This window comes from Citrus sinensis, chromosome 8 (assembly GCF_022201045.2).
Source record: "Citrus sinensis cultivar Valencia sweet orange chromosome 8, DVS_A1.0, whole genome shotgun sequence".
Lineage (NCBI taxonomy): Eukaryota > Viridiplantae > Streptophyta > Magnoliopsida > Sapindales > Rutaceae > Citrus > Citrus sinensis.
Genome location: NC_068563.1, coordinates 28,084,649 through 28,105,174, shown reverse-complemented (window position 1 = coordinate 28,105,174; position 20,526 = coordinate 28,084,649). Strand labels below are relative to the sequence as shown.

Here is a 20,526-nt window from a genome sequence, read left to right as displayed (position 1 = left end):
GCAGCATGCGTAGAGCTTTTCAATTTTTGGAAAAAAAAATAAAAAATTTGATAACCAAACAAATAGAAAAAAAAAAAAAAAGCTATTATTGATAATCAAACAAGTACAAGAAACCATATCATCAAACTCTCATGCTTTTCGTTGAAAACTTAAACTACAAACATATATTAATTTGTTTAAAAAATAGCCAAGCACAAATTCTTTTTAAACCTTATTTTAGAAAATAGAGAATACATGTTGTTTATTTTATACATATACCTTCTAAAAATATTATATAAATGTAAACTAGAATTTTCTTATATCAACTTTGGGACTTTTTATAGTATATCAAAAGAAATTAACAACTAAACCAACTAGTAACTACCAACTATTGTTAAGTATCTAAAGTTTACCGACCCAGTGACTAATGCATGCATTATTTTTTTAATCCAAAAATTCTCAATAATTTTTTAAGTCTCCACATGATATCATCAAAATTATATCAAAACTCATTTGATAGACGTTCATTCGAAATATGGTAAAAAAATATAGCTTAAAAAAGAGGCGTACTCTAAAAAAGAAGAGAGATTGTTATAATACAAAAATTCTTTTTTTTTTTTTTTTTTTTGCCCTTTTCTTAAGATTATGGTACAAGTCTCCGCATGATATGATCAAAATTCTATTAAAACCCATTTGATGTAAGTTCATTTAATGTCTAATCGAAAGATGTACGCTGAAAACGGTCATGTACTCTTAAAAAAGAAGAGAGAGATTGTTAATACTTCTACAACAATCGACCTCAATGAAACATTAAAAAAAAAAGAAGAAAAAAATAATAATAATGGTTGTTATCCACTTGGTTTTTTCACCTTTACTACTCTTAAAAAGAATAAAATATAAGATAATTGTCCGTCAAATCAATCAATAATTTAATCTTTAATCACATCAACCAAAACTAAATATCATGGGCCACACATCTTGAGAAAAAACTCGGTGTCCTATCTAGTTCCGGACAGCAACAGTATAACAAATTATTTCCCCTTCTGGAAATTATCCAATGTCCATTCAAATTCATACGCGTATAATACTTACACATTTCCTTACACGTGTACGTACATTTTATACTGTATAGGTTAGGTAGTTACGTAGACAGTAGTTTCCCTCTACGAGGCTCACTATATATATATATATATATATATATATATATATATATATATATATATATATATATATATATATATTTACTGCTTTGTCACACGTCACTTTATTTTTAAAATTTTTTGATAATTAATTTTTCATTTAATCTTTAAGTTGTTATTATCCTATCACCAAATCGTAAAAATTAATAAAACTTTCAACAGAAACTTTAATAAAAATATATTTTACCTAAATTGTATACGTGAATTTAACCATCTAAATTAAAAAAAAATAAAAATTAATACTTTTATCAATTGATTAACTTATATATATAAGATATTTAGTTGATACAATTGTAAATATTATATCTTGTAAAATTCTTAAAATATTGATTATATAAAAAATTTTAAAATATTCTTACAACGTCAATAACGTAATAATTAAGCTAATAGGTTTGATGAAAAAATAATTAAAATATTAAAACATTAAATGGGAAGAAATAATTGAGAGAAAATTTTAATAATAAAGTGACACAACAAAAAAAATTGGACGGAAAATGATAATATTACCTAAAAAATACACTATACTCGACTAATAATTAAAAGGGAAAGAAACAAATATCTCGCCGGGAAAAAAATTATAAAAAAATACCGGCGACTGACAAAACCGGTAGCCAAACAAACAGAAAATGAGAGAGAAAAATGTTTATATATTCCGTCTCCTCTAAAAATGGGTCTGAAGTGTTCCCTCACACGTCTCATCGCCTTCCTTTCGTCCTCTGCCCCTCCTCTCTCTCACACTAAAAACAATTTCTCTCTCTAAGACTATGGACTCATATAGTCGGCGATGTTTTCGCTCGGATTAATTGGGCCAATGTAAAAGCTCACACAACTCACAGTAACCTCTCACTCTCCCTGCTTAGACGTCGTCGTTTTTGAGCTCAATTTTTGCCTGTCAAGTTTACCGGAGACTTCATACGGAAATTGTGTAAAAAGCAAACGCAAGAGCGGGCTCGTGATTTTGTTTTTCTTTCTTAATTTCCCGTCCTTTTAACTCTTCATTTTCTCAAAAACTCTCAGCTCTGTCCGGTTTTTTGTATACATATATAGATATAAGCTGTTTTGATTTTTTTCTTCTTTTATAATAATATCTGATCCGATTGATCTCAGCCGTCGGAATTGGTTTATACTTTGAAGCTTAAGAAGTCTAAAGTTAAGCTAAAATAAAAGCTATGTTGGATCTCAATCTAAATGTGATGTCGATCGAGTCGACTCAGCAGAACTCGGATGAGGAGCGAGTCGGCTCGGTCGTATTGGTGGAGAAATCCCCGGAAGGTTCGTCGGGGACGTCGAATTCGTCAGTGGTCAATGCAGACGCCAGCAGCAATGTTGGCGACGACGAGTCGTGCTCCACACGCGCCGTAGCCGGGGACAACAGTGTGTTCACTTTTAATTTCGACATACTGAAGGTCGGTGGTGACAGCGGCAACGTTAGGAACGAGAACGTGGAACAAAACAACGCCGCTTCGAGGAAGGAGTTTGCGTTTTTTCCTGCGAGTGGTGGAGGAGAGAATGGAGGAGGCCAGTCTTCTGGAAGCTGGATCGATCTTTCATTTGATAAACAGCAGCAACAGTATCAGAACCAACAGCCCCAGCAACAAGAAGGCGGGGGAGAGGTGCGGGTGACGCAACAATCGTCACCGGTGGTGAAGAAGAGCAGGAGAGGGCCCAGGTCAAGGAGCTCTCAGTATAGAGGGGTCACGTTCTATAGGAGGACTGGCCGATGGGAATCGCATATCTGGTAGATTATTATTTGCCTTCTTTTATTTTTTATTTTATTTTACTTACTTTCAAATTTTCTATGGATTGGCTTGGTTGAGCTTACTTGGCGTTTTATTTAGTCAATTAGAAGTCGAATTCTCATTTTAAATTGGATGTGCTTGGGCTGATGTTCTGTTCAAGTATTTGTGTATTAATTTTTTTCTTTTTTCTTTTTTTTTTCCGGTGCAGGGATTGTGGGAAACAAGTCTATCTTGGTATGGTTGTCACCATATAACTGTTTGATTCCTTATTGCGCAATTAGGAATTTTCTTTTATTTTCCGGTTATTTTTGGCAAATATTAATGCCTTTGCTGTTGGGTATATTTAGGTGGATTTGACACTGCTCATGCTGCGGCTAGGTATCACTTCTTATTTTGATAGAAACTTGTTGTCACATACATTATTATTATCATTTTGTATTTTTTTAAGTTCATAAATTTAGATGATTTATAATAATTGAAATTTAATTGTGATTACATTCAGGGCCTATGATCGTGCAGCTATTAAGTTCAGGGGTGTTGATGCCGACATCAATTTCAATTTGGCTGATTACGAGGACGATATGAAACAGGTTGGATAAAATCCTTTTTAAGTATAACTCTGTTTGCATTGTCGGTAATTATAGTGGCTTCTTTTTAACTAATGGGGCAGATGAAGAATTTGACCAAGGAAGAATTTGTGCACATACTCCGTCGCCAGAGCACTGGTTTCTCAAGGGGAAGCTCAAAATATAGAGGGGTGACACTACACAAATGCGGCCGTTGGGAAGCACGTATGGGGCAATTCCTCGGCAAAAAGTGAGGAAACTCTTCATGGAATTTTTAACTTATATTTATATAAAGCTTGAATGGATATCTAGGATGTTCGATATTATGCTTGAAAATAGATATACGAAGTTTAAGTGCCTGTTAGTGTGAATTGAAACTGGCTCAAAGGGCAAACAAATCTAGATATGCCTATTTGAAAGAAGAAACAATTGGCAATGGTGTTTTTTCATTGTGGAGATTACGATGCTTTAATGCAGGTATATTTATCTTGGGCTATTCGACAGCGAAGTAGAAGCTGCAAGGTCCTAATGATCATGAATTACACTCTACCTGATACTGAATTTATTACCCTGAATTCTCAACCTCAATACGGTTCCAACCAACACATATCTACCTTTTGGTTTTCTGCAAATCAGGGCTTATGACAAGGCAGCTATCAAATGCAATGGCAGGGAGGCAGTCACCAACTTTGAGCCAAGCACATATGAAGGGGAGATGATTACTGAGGGCAGTAATGAAGGTACTATAAGATCAGATGGTCTATATTGTACATCACTTTTGTCTTCTGTAGAACTTCTTGGAACCTCGTTAAATTGGTTTTTGATTTATTCTCTATGCAGGTGGTGATCATAATCTTGATTTGAACTTGGGGATATCTTCATCGTTTGGCAGTGGTCCCAAGGCAAATGAAGGGCATTCCCAGTTTCTTTCTGGCCCTTATGGTGCCCATGGTGGAAGGACTTCAAGGGTAACTTTTGAACTAAAATAATCTGATCTTTGGATTTCAGTGTACATGGTTACTTACTGCGAGTCCTCAACCTTAGGAAAATTCTTGTGAACCTGAAATCAGTTACAGTCTATCTGGGAGCAATTGGACTGAAAATTAAATCTTGTTGACACTCTTTATCTTCAAATTTGGGCTTTTTGACTTTTATCTCATAATCAAGCTCTAAAATATCATCTGATCTATATGACGGAAGAGCATGAAACATGTTTTGTGTATTTTAGCTTCAAATTATCTCAAGATCATGTTCTTTCTGATCCGCTTTTGTAGACCGAGAACTCTACTACTGCAGCTGTGGGGGATTCAGCTTCCAAAGGACTTATGAGGACGTCAGAGCATCCAATTTTCTGGAATGGTGCATATCCTGGTCTTCTTACTACTGAGGTATACCTCATTGCTTTTTCTTTTGAGTTTGAACTCTAGAATTTGTTATTCGCTAAACTTGATTTGAATTGTCATAATGGCATTGGATATAAACTTATAAAATTTTGTGGGGTTCAATAATGTTAATACTGCATGACATTCTATGTGCCGAATGAGATATTGGTTGTCCCTTACCAAAAGTCATGGAAGGGCAAGTGATGTTTGAACGAACATTGCATGTTTGGTTAAAGTACTTCAAATTGGGAAAGAGAAGGCATAAGTGTCTCTTTAATGCATTGAATCAACATCCAGGCAAGCTTGCCTACAGAACCTGAGTCATTGAGTGCAACGTTGTTTTCTTTTTTAACTTTTTGGCAGGAAAAAGCAACAGAGAAGAGAATCGAATTGGGTCCTCCACAAGGCCTTCCTAACTGGGCATGGCAAATGCATGGCCAGGTCAGTGGTACCCCAGCGTCACTGTTATCTAGTGCAGCATCATCAGGATTCCCATTTTCGGCTGCCCCTCCCTCCGCTGCCGTTCTCTCATCAAAACCTCTCAATCCGTCAGACGTCAATCTCTGTTTCACTTCAACTAATACTACTGCCCCCAACACCTCTCAGTTTTATTATCAGATGAAACTGCCGCAGGCACCACCATAGCCTATTTTCATCCCGCGATGTTGAGTGTCTATAGGCAACAATAACAGCAGTGGTCTTCAAATTCGTTGTATGATTCAAATAGTGATTCATATACACCAAAGACTTGTTTTCTGACTCATTTGCTAAACAATCAATATAACTCTGGTTTGATGTATCAGTGTTCAGAAAATGCTAATCCCATTTTGAAGTGTTTCTAGTACTAAAGCGTGTTTCAAGTCCCCGGTATGTAGCGTGTCGTTCATGGAAATCAACTGAACTATTTTGTGCAGTTGGTTGATAAAACCATCTATTATGAAGTAATGGTTCGCTTGATTCTTAATTAAGTTGTGATGAACCACTAATTGTTTGAAGCCGTTAACTTACTCTTTGATATTTATGCAATTCCTCGTGACACGAAAAATATCTTGCACGCACAAGTATTGTATGTAATGGTGTGAGGTTGTACAAATTAAACTATAAATGTACGCCTTAGGATAGTTTATGAGGATGAAGTTGAAAAATGAAAATTGGCCAGACATACGGAACATTGTTTTTTTTTTTTTCTACATAACAACACACACATATGTATGTGTGTATATATATATATATATATTAGTTTTCTAGTTAAGGATCTTAAGTTGTGAGAAAAGTTTTAGAAAATATTAAACCGCATGATTTTAAAAACTTAAAATTTAGAACGCTTAAAATTTATGCAATTTTCCGGACGTTCTCGCACTTTAAAATTCTGAATTAGAACATTTCTACACACATATACATATACATACATTCTGTGGAAGAAGGCATAAGGGTGTTATTTTCTGTTGCTTTCAAGTGAGAGTGCAATCTAGGGAAGAAGATAATTAAGAAAAAGAAGTAGGTTGCCTCTTCAAAATCTTGTTAAGCCAATTAAAATTTCCTTCACAGTTGATTATTATTATGATGATGATGATGATGTTTATGTGAAACACATTACGCTTACGGGTTCGTTCAAAGGGAACATCATGCTAGTCTTTGGTAGAATATTAGAAGCTGTGGCCGGGAGATTATTGTAGCCGTTGATTTCATCATTTGCCTGTCTGCCAATTGTCTAATGCCTCCATTGACCTTACTTGACAAGGTGTACTACCTTAAGTACAATGGGAAAATCATATGCGGTTGAGCCCAAAAATGTTGGGACCATCTTTCCCAAAATCAGGAAATAAGAAAAACAAATACATCATTCAAAAAAAAAAAAAATCCTTTGTTGGCATTTTCTTAAATTGGTATTCGAGTCTGGGGAAAAAAAAAAATCTTTTGATGGTGAAACTAAACAAATAATAAATGTTAATTATATTTGGGGAGTTAAGAAAAAAAAAACTGGTTTTGAGATTAAAAGAAGATTCTTGCAAATAAAAATGATGATTAGACGAGAGAAAATGGAAATAAATTTATACTATTATATCACAGAATTAATGGCAGATAGAGACTAGAGATAAGCTTTACTCCACACATATACATAAACATTTGAATGAAAGCTGAAAGTTAATTTCGAAAAACACATTTGAACTAATATAATTGTAACGTGAGTATTATTTAAATTAAAAATCCTCTGTTAGTTTTTGTTGCAATTTGAAGGTAAAATTTATTAAGGGGACACGAAAAGTTGAGGTTGAGAAAGCTGCTCTAGTATCATTAAAAAGTAGTATTAGCATAATCAGTCATCAAATTCATTTGGTAGGGCAAATTACAAAGGGGTAATTTTTAAAAAACTCCCATGAGGTTTGGGCTTGCTGCAAGTAGATAGCGAGAATTAATTTATTTATAAAAAAAATCCTTATCGTCAGTTAATTTTAACATTAACCGTTAGTTGACTGTGCAAAGACAATATTACCCTTAACAATAGTTTGTAGACAGAAATAACTATTAAAAAAAATCAAAATTGTTGGCTATTTTACCCTCTTTAAATTATTGATATTTTCTTAAAGTTCCTACAAAAAATATAAAATTAAAAACTTGAAAAATCCTCTTTAAATTATTGATATTTCCTTAAAGTTCCTACAAGAAAGATAAAATTAAAAACTTAAAAATGAAATAGTCATAATCTTTACCTATGATATTGTAAATTTTTAGAATTGACAAGGATAAAATTGTTAAAAAATAGGATTTGTACTTTTCGCGCCAATAATTTTAGTTTTTTTTTTTAGTTATGTCAGTTTACAAACTATTGTTAAACACAATATTGCCTTTGCACAGTCAACTAACGGTCAATGTTAAAATTAACTGACAGTAGAAGATTTTTTATAAATAAATGGATTCTTACCATCTACTTACAACAAGCCCAAACCTCAGGAGAGGTTTTTAAAAATTACCCAATTACAAAGTAGCACCTACTCTAATAATTTTTCCGATTTTAGTGTTTTGTTTTGTCTGTGTGTATTAAATTTTGGTGAGGCAACATCAATGAACGTTGTATTGGTGAGTGACGTGTGTCATATATCAGTATTGTTATGCTAGAGTTAACATAGCCAATGGCAATCCTCCACGCGTGTTGGTGCTGATGCGCCCAAGGCAGCTGTTCATGCCGGCTGTTAGTTGCAGCTGCTGCAGCCTAGCCTTGTCGAGGTCCAGGACGTTGATGTTACTGTTCGAGCGGGTAAAGATAGCATCATTCTATACGGTTATATCAATCAATCAATCAATCAATCAATTAATGGTGCATTTACCGACTTTGAAATTAGAATGAACCGGAATATGAATGAAGATGGATGAAATGAAAATGAAAAATAGAAATAAGAAAAAGTAATTTATTTAAATTCTAAGAATCATAATTGAAATAAATTGGATTACCATAAATGTATTTATTTTTGGTTTAGAATTGGAATAATAATGGAGTTAGATTGTAATAAATTATTAAAAATTACTTAAATACTTAATGAACTATTGTCATAATTATTATTTTATATTTTAATTATAATGATTATTTATACAAAAACTATTATTATTAATAATTATTGTCAATAATATATTAATTAATTGTAATAATTAATTAATTATAATTGAGGACAAAATAATTATTTTTTAATTTGTGAGGAGAGGGGAGAGGGCAAAATAGTCGTTCAAATGAATGAGAGAACTCATTCTCACAAACCCCTTGGGAATTAATATCCCATTTTCCATTTCCAAATTTGAGTGGGTTTCACGATTTTGATTCTTGACTCTATTTGTAAGATAAATAAGTGACATATGATAAGTTATGAAAAGAAGAAATAGTCTAATTCTAGTAATTCATGTCGTCAAAATATATGAGAGCTCATTTGAATTCTCTCTTTTAAGAATGCAACTTAATTATAAAATTATATTTTTCTCAATAATATTAGTGAGAGTAGACTTTTGAACTAATGTTTCATAAAGGACTGTAAAAATATGTATATAAAGTTTCAATTTTATTTGATACACATTTGTCGATTGCGAGCATTTGATTAAAAAAGAAAAAGAAAAAGAAAAAGATAGATGCAACACAATGAATGAATGCGAATCTTTCTCAAAGAAGGATGGGGAGGGTGCCCACTCAATTTCTCCACTTTATTTCTCTTTTGTTGAGGAGTAGGAATCCTTAAATTCGGAGACATTCGTTGACCCTTTGAAAATGAACACACCCATACCCCCACACACAATTAATAATAATGCAAGTTCAAGTGGAGGCCCTTTAATGAAAATTGGTTTTAGGTACAGCACAAGCACTTATCTTTGCATAGCCATTTGGGGAAGTCCTAGTTGTTGCTGCTTTTGCATGTCATCTAAAAATTAAAAACTCACATGACATTATGACAACATGGCAAAGAGTAAGTTGCTAATTTCTCCTCTGCTTCATAAATTCTCTAAGATCTTTGTTGTTTATTTGTAATATTGGATATGACAAGATAAACTTTCAATTAAAAAGACGTATAATAAATACTAATGTGCCCACAAAGTGTCAAGACAGAGCTCTTTTCATTTTAACTACACATATGGAAACAACTCACATGCGCCAACACTTACTTTTCTTTTCTTTCCATTTTTCTCTTTTGCTCTTTTTATTTGTGCCACCAAGGTTTCCAAAGGTTAATAAGTTGTCCGACATCTACCATCATAGGACACAAGCATATAATCCTCTGGGCAACGAACTCCAATGGAAAAGGACAAAAGAAACCCCACTTTTCTTTTCTCAAAATAAAATCTGTTCATGATTCAATGGGCTGAAAAGATAATAAAGGAGCACTCTATATTTCGCTATTGTTATTGGAACACATGGTGGACCAAAACCCCAGTTGGATTTTTGTGAAGTCTCTCTTTCATCGTTACACTATACATTGATTGGTCCCACTCCACTTCATTTAGTTGGCTTTTGTTAGGCTTGGTGCCACGTCAAGGGTTTTGGGATGGTGGGGTTTCATTTTTCTTGATTTGTTTTTGTCATTCTATAAGAAAATATTAAATGTATGGCAATGCAAGAGACACCCTGTTGGTAGGGAAGTTTCCCATGCTTGTGGGCATATCGAAATTACGTTTGCCTGCTGCAACTTCGTCTTTGTTCTATTCCTCATAGTGGGTGATGGATTTTAGACTTGGAATCACTTTTCAAAAAGGACTTTCATGCAAAACCACGAAAACCTTATGCTAATGCTCTTTTACCTGTTGAGGTAAACAGAAAGGATGGCAGTGAACTCTTTTAAGGAGACCAAGAGAACCCAAACTACTATTTTAGAACAGTAACTCCACACTGGCTGGCATCCACGCTCAAGTTGATATCGATCCAAAAAGGATATGATCCTGTGTTCTTTCCTCACCATTATATTTTCGTGGTCATTTTCATACTAACCATAATTTGAGCAGTCGTACTGGTTCCCTGTAATCTTTTGGATATGATCCTGTGTTCTTTCCTCACCATTATATTTTCGTGGTCATTTTCATACTAACCATAATTTGAGCAGTCGTACTGGTTCCCTGTAATCTAAAGATACCACACCAATTGTAAAGCAAAGGAGACATGAAAAAGTGCTCGCAACTGCAAGTCATGCCTACATGCTTCTAAGGTTACTGGTTTACCCTCTCCATAAATTGAAATACAAATTCTCAAGCCTCTTTATTTTAAAGAACGTTCACAAATATGTCGAGGTTTTTAAACCAAAATCAAAATTGGAATTATGGACAGCTTAAATTTTCTAATTCCTAAAGGCACAGACCAACGCTACCCACGCTGCCACAGGCGTTTGCCAGCACGTCGCATGTTGACAAGAACGCAAGGTAATATTATTTGCTAATCATATATCCAAACATAACCCAGAGGAAGAAGACGGATGTACATCTGGATACCGCGTGCACGCATCTATGAACTAAGCAGTGCCTCTTTCCATAGGAGGGGCAAACTAATGAATATATTCTATACCAATAAACAAACCATTGGGCACGATAGATAACAGATAACATACCTTACTCACTGGGGCGATGCATTAGGGGTTGTCCAAACTTTTACAAACTTATATTAAAATCCGTCATCAAACAGTTCATATGACCCAGCTGATTCAATTTATCTAAACATTTTTTTTTTCATAAATTTGTGAAGATGGTATACTGTTAACACTCACAAACAACGCAAGTAACAAGGGAGATAAAAGATGGAGGATCAGATTTGATCTCTTTAAGTTGGGAGATAGACAACCAAACATTTATTGTTAACTGTAATTTGGAGGAAAACACACCAAAAAGGGACGATCAACCTGTTAGTTAGATCATATTTAGCATTCCCCAATACACACTATTATGTAGATCGCAGTTTAGTTTACCTGCAAACACAACATACATGACACAAATTTGATCAGTGTCTATGCATGTATTCAAAAACAAATTAAGGACGACAAGCTACATAATGTGAAGACGCAAAGGTTCCCTGCACATGTATAATACTTTGACGGTTTATATGATAGCCTGGGCTTGTGCAGCTGTTTTAGTCAACACTGATAATGAAGTTGTGGCACGCTTAAGAATGAACTCAGTACAAGACAACTGCCAACCACCACAATATCTAACCAGTAACAGCATAACCTGAAGGAGAGAACATGGCTTCCAAATTGAAAACAAGAACCTCAACATTAGGGCCTGGAGTTGCTTTCAAAATATTATGAACAGAGTTCTCAACGCCTATCCTTTCCAAAGAAACTGACGAATGATATTACCAATAGGCAGATGGAAATATTTCTGACAGGATTGAAAAAATTAATTTATCCTCACCTGTAGGTTTCCAGACCCAATTTTAAGGCCTCTTCTCTCAAGAGTTTGATCCAATCTTCAGCCGGGCCAACGAGACCAGTTACGAGTCAGTCTCACCCTCAAGTATAATGCGATCATATTTCACGAGATCATTATGTTTCTTCTGTAACCACCCACCAATCAAGCGGTGAATTTGTTTCCAACACATCACATCCCAAATGTTCTATTATATATATCACCTGAACTGGGCATCCGAAACTTCGAGTCTTCGTAGCCATTATAAAATTTGTTCAACCCCCCTAGTCTTTCATTTCTAAGGAGCTCTGCCATGCCTAAACTGTTTCCACCCTGCACCTCATTCCACCCATCCCAGTGGCCACCATTTGAAATCAGCGGATTTCTAGACTGTTGAATGGATAACTGGGCAAAAGGAGATAGATTATTTGCTTGTGGTTGGTCCATCAGTCTAGAAGAAATGCCATAAGAATCATTAAGAGGAGAAAGCCTATCGCCAATGTTGGCATATCTTAGGTTCTGGTGCGGGGATAGAGATCTCTCCATCATTAATTGCAGCCTTGCCTCATTTTCAAAGGCATTTAACTGTGAAGGGAAATTATTGCGCATGTCTAAGCCAGGGTTGTTAAGGCCACTTTGAAGTCTCCCTTTGCCAACAGCCAAAATTGCAGGATCCATAAATTCAATATCCCCAGTGCTTCCAACATTTCCAACTGATTGCATCTGATAAGTATTTCTCAACAGGGAGGACGAGTCAAGCAAATGATTTCCTGCATAGCAAATGCATGAGATTATGATCCATTCAATAGACAGAAAACCTGAAAGAAGATACCATCACAAGATCCAAAAGCAATATTACAACTAACCAGACAAAGTGTCAAAAGACTGGTCCACTCTCTCATGCGAAGTAAAGCCCGGGGGTGGTGCTCTACTGGGAACAGAAAATCCAGGTGGGGCAGAAATTTGGGATCTTGCAGCCACTAAATTTGAATTAGAACAAATAAACTGTGTCAATTGCAATGATCACAACTTCAAGCAAAATACAGTACACGAGAAAAGAAGAGACCAATGAAAATGCTCAAAGGCAGTTAAAACAAAGTAACTTTGCTGAGTACAAAACCGCTGACTTAAGGTTACTTCCACCTCTAGAAAAAGTTCATATAACCGCTTGACAGCCAACTATGGCATATTACACAAATAATCACATAGACAAAAAGGTATCCATCCAGCACAGAAAGAAAACGGTCACTACATTCTCAGCTTAAGCCATAAAATGGGAGTTAGATGAGTGGTACTGCAACAGCATAATGATTCTATGGAGCTTTTAAACTCATTATTAAAGAAATTAAAACAGTACAACAGAAGTACCAGCCTCATCAATGTAATTGAAGTCAACCCAACAGGAAATAATCCACTCAGTTCTTTAACAGTCCTCCCCCCAGACATGGAGATTGACTAAGCAAGCGGAAGATACATAGGTAGAAGAACATTACACAATACTATCTACTCTCAATCTGTCAAAACTGGTATTTGATTACATTTACAAAGAATACAAGAATTAAATTCAATGCTCATTTGGACCATTAAATTCCCCTAGTATCAAGATTTCAGAAAAGGGATATTATAAGGGAACCGGCACATATCTTTCAAAGATTAAGTTGATGATTACTGTTACCAAACGATCTACTATTGTGATTAAGAACAAAAGACAAGCAACCGAAACCATCCGAATACTTTTCAAAATACATTCTAATGCAATTGACCATAAGCAGCACAAATCCAATAACATTAGAACCATGTCACCAGCGAACTTCTTAATGTAATTGCATCACAACATGCTAGCCATTACAAACCATTTTTTTCCATTGAAAAACAATAAATATTAATGATAAACGGGTAAATGCTCAATTAAAATCGCAAGCACGCAACAAAAACACACAAATAGCCAATAAAACACATCTCAAACCAGTATGCATACATTCCCCTGCAACCCCTCCCCTTTGTCTCAACCAAGAAGTAGAATCTCCGAAACTTGAAAATAAACGAGAAAGGCAACACTTGAGAAATAAAAACACCACATTATTAAAATGGAAAACTAGCAAGTTCTAGCATGAAAAGGTATTGGGTAATAAAACACATATTTTTCAGCATATACCATATTGATACTAACTGGAAGCCACAAATAGCCAACCAAAAAAGCATATCAACCACTAATATACATGCCCTTATAGTCAAAACTAAGAAAAATAATCTCCTAAAATAAAAACAAACGAAAAAGCCCTCACCACGAAAAAGGAAAAGAATAGAAAAAACATTCCCTCCTAAATGCAACACTTGAAATAAAAGCACATCATAAAGTGCCTCCAAGCTAAAAAGTACAGGTATGAAAAGATATAGATAACAGAGCACATAATTTTCAGTTTATGCTATAATGATACTCACCAGAAAGCTTATTGGGAGAGAAAACTGCATGATTGCTAGAAAAATTGTCTGATTCTTCAAAACTACTGGGATGGAATCCATTACGTAATCCAAGCTTATCCAACAATGGATCTCTATTTCCAGCAAAATCTTGGTTGAAAGAGTGGCTCTTTGGCTGCTGAATGAAACCACTGAAAGATCGCTCATTGTCAAAAGTATGGCTCCTAGACTCCTCTTGTCTAGCAAAAGAGAACCTGGACTGATTATGATTATGTCCTTTCCAGGAACTTGACATTTTAAGCGAACTTGGCTCTTTCTTGGGTTCACTCAACAACTTGGCCAAATTCTGAGGCAAAGCTAAAGGATCATCCCATGTATCAAAGTCCATAGACAAAATATTTGAGATAATGCTATTCTCTCCTGTATCTACAGCAGCATCGATGTTGGCATCACCCTGTAATTCCCTGGGCATCCGTTGACCCTCATTTGAAAGCAAAAATGCATTTTCTACAGCCCTACCAGGACCAGAGGTATTCCTAGCCAACTTCTCAGGGTATCCATTTGATTTTAAAGAACTGCTAGACAAATGTGGATGTGAACCATCATTAACACTATTATCTACAAATTGAGGATCAGAATTTAAATTCGAGGCAGTGAGAGCATCACTGTGTTGAAACGAATGAGACCTAGAGTGATTTGTAACATGGAGTGAATTGGCTGACTTTGGCAAATAATTTGAACGACATACAACTTCTGGATCCTTAAGTCTTTGATTATCAAAAGATAATACATCCTCCTCTTCTTGTGGGCTTGCATCTGTCCCTGCTTGAGTTGGATCTGTTCTCCAATCAAATGGTTCTCTTGAAACAAACGCATCATTTTTAGATGTAATGGATTTTCCAGTTTCTGGTGACATTAACGGTTCTCTAGATAGATCAGCATTGTATGGTTGTAAGCCTTGGTTCCTGGGCAATTTCATCATGCCATGATCAGGAAGGGCACTACTAGCTCTAGTTACACCTGAATGTTCATTTGTCGCATTTCTGTCTATGCTCATTGCTGAGACATCAGAACACAAGCCCTGCATCTTAACATCTGCTGTGACATTCTCTTCCTTTTCAGGACCCGAAAGACAAGAATGGTCAGTAGTATCTGAAGAGTGTATGACATTTGGTGGCATATTAAGGCTTTTATCAGTGTACTTGGTTGGACAAGATGCCTGGTTGCTCAGACTTACAGAGGCTGGCTCTCCATTAGGTGTAGGAGGCTCTGATCCAAAATGCTGTCTTGAAGGTTTTGATATGTCTGATTTGCTTTTAGAATCAGTGATTTGACTATCTTCATGTACCGTTGGCCTTTTCACAACATCAACATGTAATGTAGATACTGATGGTGTATTTGCCACTGCAGATGAAAATGCCAGAGCACCGCCAACAGTGTCAGGTCTTTGCTTGGAAGGTCCATTAGAACATGCTGAAGTAGCCACTGACTGCTGATTTGAAGCACGCATTCCCCTGCCACATGTAACAACATATTCAGGACTAGCTACTAACACATACCAAACTGGCGGTAGGGACAAATAAGTGATCTACCATGAAGCCGCAGCAGGAAGGGCTACTGATCTAGCAGAACTTCCATTTGGGATAGGATCTTTACTAATGCTTGCTGTATTCTGCCACATCAAATGTAACAAAATTAAAACAAAAGTCAGTCACAAGACTTTGCCAGATGTTAAAGGTTGTTGAATAATCAACCTTGTCTGAACTCAAAATTCTAGGATATGGGAGTAAGAGGAAAAAGAACGAGATCACAAACAAGGAAAAGTTAACTCATCAACGAATTTTATATCATAGGGCCAAAAGAGTGTGTAGTTAAAAATAATCTGGTACAGGGGTTAACTGTCATGGTTTCACACACTTAAGTACCAAAGGTGCAATCAAAATATCTCATAAGATGTGGTCGGACAAAATGGGAGAGATATTACATAAGATGTATCTTAAGCTTACATTTGCAGCATTTTTTACTGAAGGTTTTGCTGTAGAAACAGAATTAATGTGGCAATAATCATCAAATGGTGGTGGTAATACATTCCCAGAGCGTCGTTGCAGATTGTTTGTTGTGCCAGTAATTTGTTGAACTCTGCTCCTGTGAAACCAAAATACTTCAATTAATTGTCCAACAGATTGTTCCACTCCCGAAAGGGGGGAAGGCGGTTGTGATAGTAAACAAGCATCAAAGGAGGACTGAATTGTCATTCTTCTGCACCATTTCAAATTATTACCAAGTCTATTGCAAAATTTAAAATCAAATTTACCAAAATCAGTAACAATATGCTCAACTGAAGTACTCACACCCATCAAAACACATCAGCTTTCAAGAAATACTAATATGTGTTTCGACAAAGTGAGATAGAGAATAAGTAACTAAAGCTGTAGAAAGCAGAATTGGTTTTGTGTGGCTATTAAAAATCTGTCCTGCTACTTGATACGTATTGTGGTACCAACATGTCCAACAGATGTATCAGGTGAAAAAACCAAAATAACAAGTCCATTTTTCTATCAACAGAGACGCCCTACTCTTATGAGCTGAGCTATTCCATATGAAAAAAGGGAATCCAATCGTCTACCTAAGCCGCTTCTAGATCCTTCTTTGATTCGCGAGAACTCGCTCAGGTAGAACAGAGAGAACGCGACTATTGGCTTTCATAAAATAGATTCCCCCAATCAAACATAAAAATTGACTAAGTCCAAAAAGTCGGAGAGTATGTGAGACATTCATTTCACAAATGATTCAAGTAGAAAACAAAGCAACTTCATGGGTAATTTACCAAGGACAGGAGCTGCAGGCACACGAATGTAGATTACCTTGTGTATGCAGATATAATCTCATCTTTAGTAAAACTATCTTCTTGAGAACCAACCTCATGCAAATACAGACAATCAGGATTGGTGCAAGGCTGGAGCCAAGAGAAATGTATCCTCGTAAGTTACAACAAATGAAAATTCCTAAAATATTAGAGACAAACCAAATAGGTATGTAGGGTACATACCACATTTCTCAGCCAAGCATGACAATACTTTGTGGTCCCAAAGCATGCCCTGAAATATATAACCTGGTAATTGTCAAACTTCTTTTTGTTTGGGGTGGGGGGTGAACGGAAGAAAAGAAACGAGAAAAATAAAAAATGGTACACGGACATCATAAAAAAAGGGTAGATTTGACAAGTGCAATGTAGAACGTACTTTAAAGATTTACCCTCCAAAACAAACCCATGTACAGATTGAATACATCGAACCGCTTCCTCCTCTTTTGAGTAAGTAATATATCTGCTCATAAATAGGATATAGATTAGCAGCTGCACTTAATGAGATGCTGTATGATAATAAAAGGCAAGTGATGTAAAAAAAATGTACATAGATGTCTAAAAGCAATACTAAATTGATGTTAAAAGAAACAACCACAGGAGAGGTAGGTTAGCAAGTACAAAACCAATTATAAAAGGACACTGGTTACATAAAGCTCTCCTATTTCATCGCAAAGAAGACCGAGACATTATGAAAACATTTGAGCTTACACACTACAAGTATTGTTTGGAAATTGCTGAATAACACCAGCCGCCGTACGAGACATAGACACTTTCAAAACCTTTCCATACTGGCCAAAATATTCTCTCCGCTGAAGAAGCTGCAAAACATTGTCATCACCGTATTCAGAACATGTACGGTAGAAGTGGGAAAAAACATACGGAGAGAGAGAGAGAGAGAGATGGAGAGAGAGAGAGAGAGAGAGAGTACATCTTCATCTCCCAAATTTAGAGGCAGCCCAACAATGTAGACAAGATTCCGTTGAATCACTCGAACACTACTAAGCTGTTGCTTCTTTCCTTCGGATGATTTAGTCTTCGACTTCTGTGATTTCATTTTTCTCTCCATACTGATTTCAGCCACCAATCTGAGGAGTTTAGAAACAAAAAGTATAATAAATGCGACAATTAACTTTGAATACAGTTGGAAAGATCATTTGTTGTGATCTCATATGCTGACAAACAATCTGAAGAAAAAACTACCTCTCACACTTTGCGGCCATCCCTACAATCTTTTCCTTGTCATAAGGAGAACGACATGCTGGACACCGACCCTCCGTCTCTTCCTTTTCAGCCATGTCCATTATGTGATGCCAACACCAAACACAAATCTACAACGAAGTTGAAAAGGTATTTATGAAATTGAAATGAAAAATATAATTTGGAGAAAATTTCTGTAAGGAATCAACAGTAACACAGGATCAAAAATAAGACATCTAGCATTCATAGTACATATATTTTTCCCCTATAGGTATTGGTCTGGATACATTAGAATATAAAGAAAAACAAGACAAATTATTAATAATATGCCATATAACATTGCAAATAATTATAGTTTTCTTATTAAGGCTTAATAAAAGTGCAGGATAAATAAAGATGACACCAGGCAACAGACCCAGGATTTTGCGAATGAAAGATTTTAGAGATCAAAGGTCAAATAAAAAACGATTTAACCTAAGAGAATGGTCAGTTTGTGTTTGACCATACAACTGGCACCAAACATTTGTTAAGCAGACTGGTAATACCAAGCACATTCTCAGTAAAGACACAAATAAAATATATTACAGTTGACTACGTAAAATCTAAATGAAAAGAAGCAAAGAAACCTTTTGTATAGCAATGATGCTATAGACAGACCAAAAAGAAAAAGGTGATCAGCAATTAGGCTGTAACGTGTTCAGGGAATAAATCATAGAGCTTAGCCGCTTAGCCAGAAAAATAACAGACAAATAGGACTATTGCCCTGACTGCAGCAAGGCAAAATATGGAAAAAAAAAAAATGGAAACAAGTCAAATAGGACATCCAAGTTAAGAACTACTTTTTCATCAAATGCCAGAGCACACTTTTTTCATAATACGACACATCCATTATCATATCATAATTATTAGATGACTACACAACATCTCCAGCCAACATATTCAAATTTCAATTAAGCAGAAACCTTATCGTTATCTAAAAGGTAATAAAGATAACTGAGGCAAACCTCATAGCCACATTTGCAAGGCTTCAATTGTTGATCTGTCAAATCCATCTCTTCAGCACAGAGAGGACAAGTCTTTTCTCCTTCATCACTCATGGTTGCCCTACCAAGATTTAAAAGCCTGGTTACTTTCAAGGGCACAAACAGAAACAAAGATACTAGAATTTGCAAATTAAAACACCACCTCAAGCAAATTCAAGGAAAAAAAAAAACACCTCCATCCAAGTAAACCACACACAATTCCACTTGCATAGAAAATGAGAACTTGCTAGGAGAATGCAGAAAGTAAAAGAAAGCAAACGAATTTGAATAATCTGATTAAAACATGAAAACTGAACGAAATATAATATCACTTCTACGAAAAATAAAGGTAACAATAGCCCATTACACGTTCACATTACTGTTAATTGGAACTGGACAACCATTTTAGCCTCAACTAAACACCCAGACAATGATAAAACCCTAGATAAGTCTCAATCAAATCAATACGCAGCTGCAATCACAGCTGACATGTGTACCAACAATCATAAATCAAACCCTAGCATTACCACTTCACTTTCATCATATCAAGGACACCAGTGACAAAAAGACTAAAAAAATTACTAAATCGCAGATCAAAACAACTAACTCATCAAACAAATCGCACGAAACTCACAATTGCGAAGCTAACCAATCAAAATCACTCGCATGCAACACAAGAACAAACACGAGAAATTAGGGATCTATATTGAAAATAGATAAAAGATCGAGGGGCATAATCGGAATATTAGGGTTAGATAGACATACAGTTGGGGGATCGATAAGAGGACGCGAATCTGAGAAGATGATGAGCGAGATAAAACGAAACGCACGATTCAGGAGAGAGAGAGAGAATACAAGGGCAGAGGCAGGGGCTTTGTTTGGATGGGATGAATGGCTTTATTGGCTGCTGCTGGCTTTAGCTTTCTCTTCTTCTGTCTGCGTCGTTGTCATTTAAATATTGTGGAAGGGTTTAACTGCCCTTGAATTGTCCATTTTATTACGGGATGTGCCATTTCCTCTTTGCTTTTCCGGTTTTGTCGAGATTTGGAACTGGGTTCTGTGGGTTTATTGGGGTATCTCTTGTGGTTGCTTCGATGAGTGCCACTTCATTGAGTTGCTCATCCGACGACTGATATTTGTCTTATCGTGGACCAGTGTTTTATAATTTTATATTATTCATAATAATTATGAAAATGTGTTTTTATTTAATTATTTTTTAAAATTAAAGAATTTTGAACTTATTTTCTCGAGTTTTTAATAAATTTAAATTATCTATAATTACTAAAAAGTA

At 35.6% G+C, this 20,526-nt stretch overlaps 2 protein-coding genes across 7 annotated transcripts; one reads left to right on the top strand and one right to left on the bottom strand.

The window, feature by feature from the left end:
- The first annotated feature begins 1,847 nt into the window (after positions 1-1,847).
- LOC102606994 (ethylene-responsive transcription factor RAP2-7) lies at positions 1,848-5,664 on the top strand. Of its 2 annotated transcripts, XM_006488140.4 has the most exons (10): positions 1,848-2,916; positions 3,126-3,151; positions 3,265-3,295; positions 3,420-3,507; positions 3,588-3,733; positions 3,961-4,005; positions 4,120-4,223; positions 4,324-4,451; positions 4,758-4,871; positions 5,229-5,664. In XM_006488140.4, exons 1-10 carry the CDS (start codon positions 2,348-2,350, stop codon positions 5,508-5,510), a joined length of 1,533 nt encoding a protein of 510 aa, XP_006488203.1. In that variant the 5' UTR covers positions 1,848-2,347; the 3' UTR covers positions 5,511-5,664. The 2 variants fall into 2 exon arrangements, with proteins under 2 accessions (XP_006488203.1, XP_006488204.1); XM_006488141.4 differs by lacking the exon at positions 3,961-4,005.
- Positions 5,665-11,028: 5,364 nt separating this feature from the next.
- LOC102631197 (uncharacterized) lies at positions 11,029-20,170 on the bottom strand. Of its 5 annotated transcripts, XM_052431824.1 has the most exons (15): positions 20,001-20,170; positions 19,218-19,317; positions 18,217-18,344; positions 17,945-18,101; positions 17,725-17,834; positions 17,393-17,476; positions 17,200-17,248; positions 17,015-17,106; positions 16,157-16,295; positions 15,743-15,822; positions 14,837-15,664; positions 14,172-14,725; positions 12,596-12,709; positions 11,736-12,499; positions 11,029-11,290 (listed from the first exon to the last, which is right to left on the bottom strand). In XM_052431824.1, exons 2-14 carry the CDS (start codon positions 19,308-19,310, stop codon positions 11,922-11,924), a joined length of 3,006 nt encoding a protein of 1,001 aa, XP_052287784.1. In that variant the 5' UTR covers positions 19,311-19,317; positions 20,001-20,170; the 3' UTR covers positions 11,029-11,290; positions 11,736-11,921. The 5 variants fall into 5 exon arrangements, with proteins under 5 accessions (XP_052287784.1, XP_052287781.1, XP_052287782.1 ...); XM_052431821.1 differs by having other exon boundaries at positions 14,172-15,664; XM_052431822.1 differs by having other exon boundaries at positions 14,172-15,664; positions 19,870-20,167.
- Positions 20,171-20,526: the final 356 nt, after the last annotated feature.

What these genes read in the sequence shown, in the direction of transcription:
- LOC102631197 (XM_052431821.1), bottom strand. Translation starts at nt 19,310, where the DNA reads ATGAGTGATGAAGGAGAAAAGACTTGTCCTCTCTGTGCTGAAGAGATG. An exon ending in ATGGCCGCAAAGTGTGAGAG is followed by an intron (nt 18,102 to 18,216) that starts GTAGTTTTTTCT and finishes TAAACTCCTCAG; the next exon opens with ATTGGTGGCTGAAATCAGTA. An exon ending in CTCTCCCAATAAGCTTTCTG is followed by an intron (nt 12,710 to 14,171) that starts GTGAGTATCATT and finishes ATTCAAATTTAG; the next exon opens with TGGCTGCAAGATCCCAAATT.
- LOC102606994 (XM_006488140.4), top strand. Translation starts at nt 2,348, where the DNA reads ATGTTGGATCTCAATCTAAATGTGATGTCGATCGAGTCGACTCAGCAG. An exon ending in ACGAGGACGATATGAAACAG is followed by an intron (nt 3,508 to 3,587) that starts GTTGGATAAAAT and finishes CTAATGGGGCAG; the next exon opens with ATGAAGAATTTGACCAAGGA. An exon ending in GGGCAATTCCTCGGCAAAAA is followed by an intron (nt 3,734 to 3,960) that starts GTGAGGAAACTC and finishes GCTTTAATGCAG; the next exon opens with GTATATTTATCTTGGGCTAT.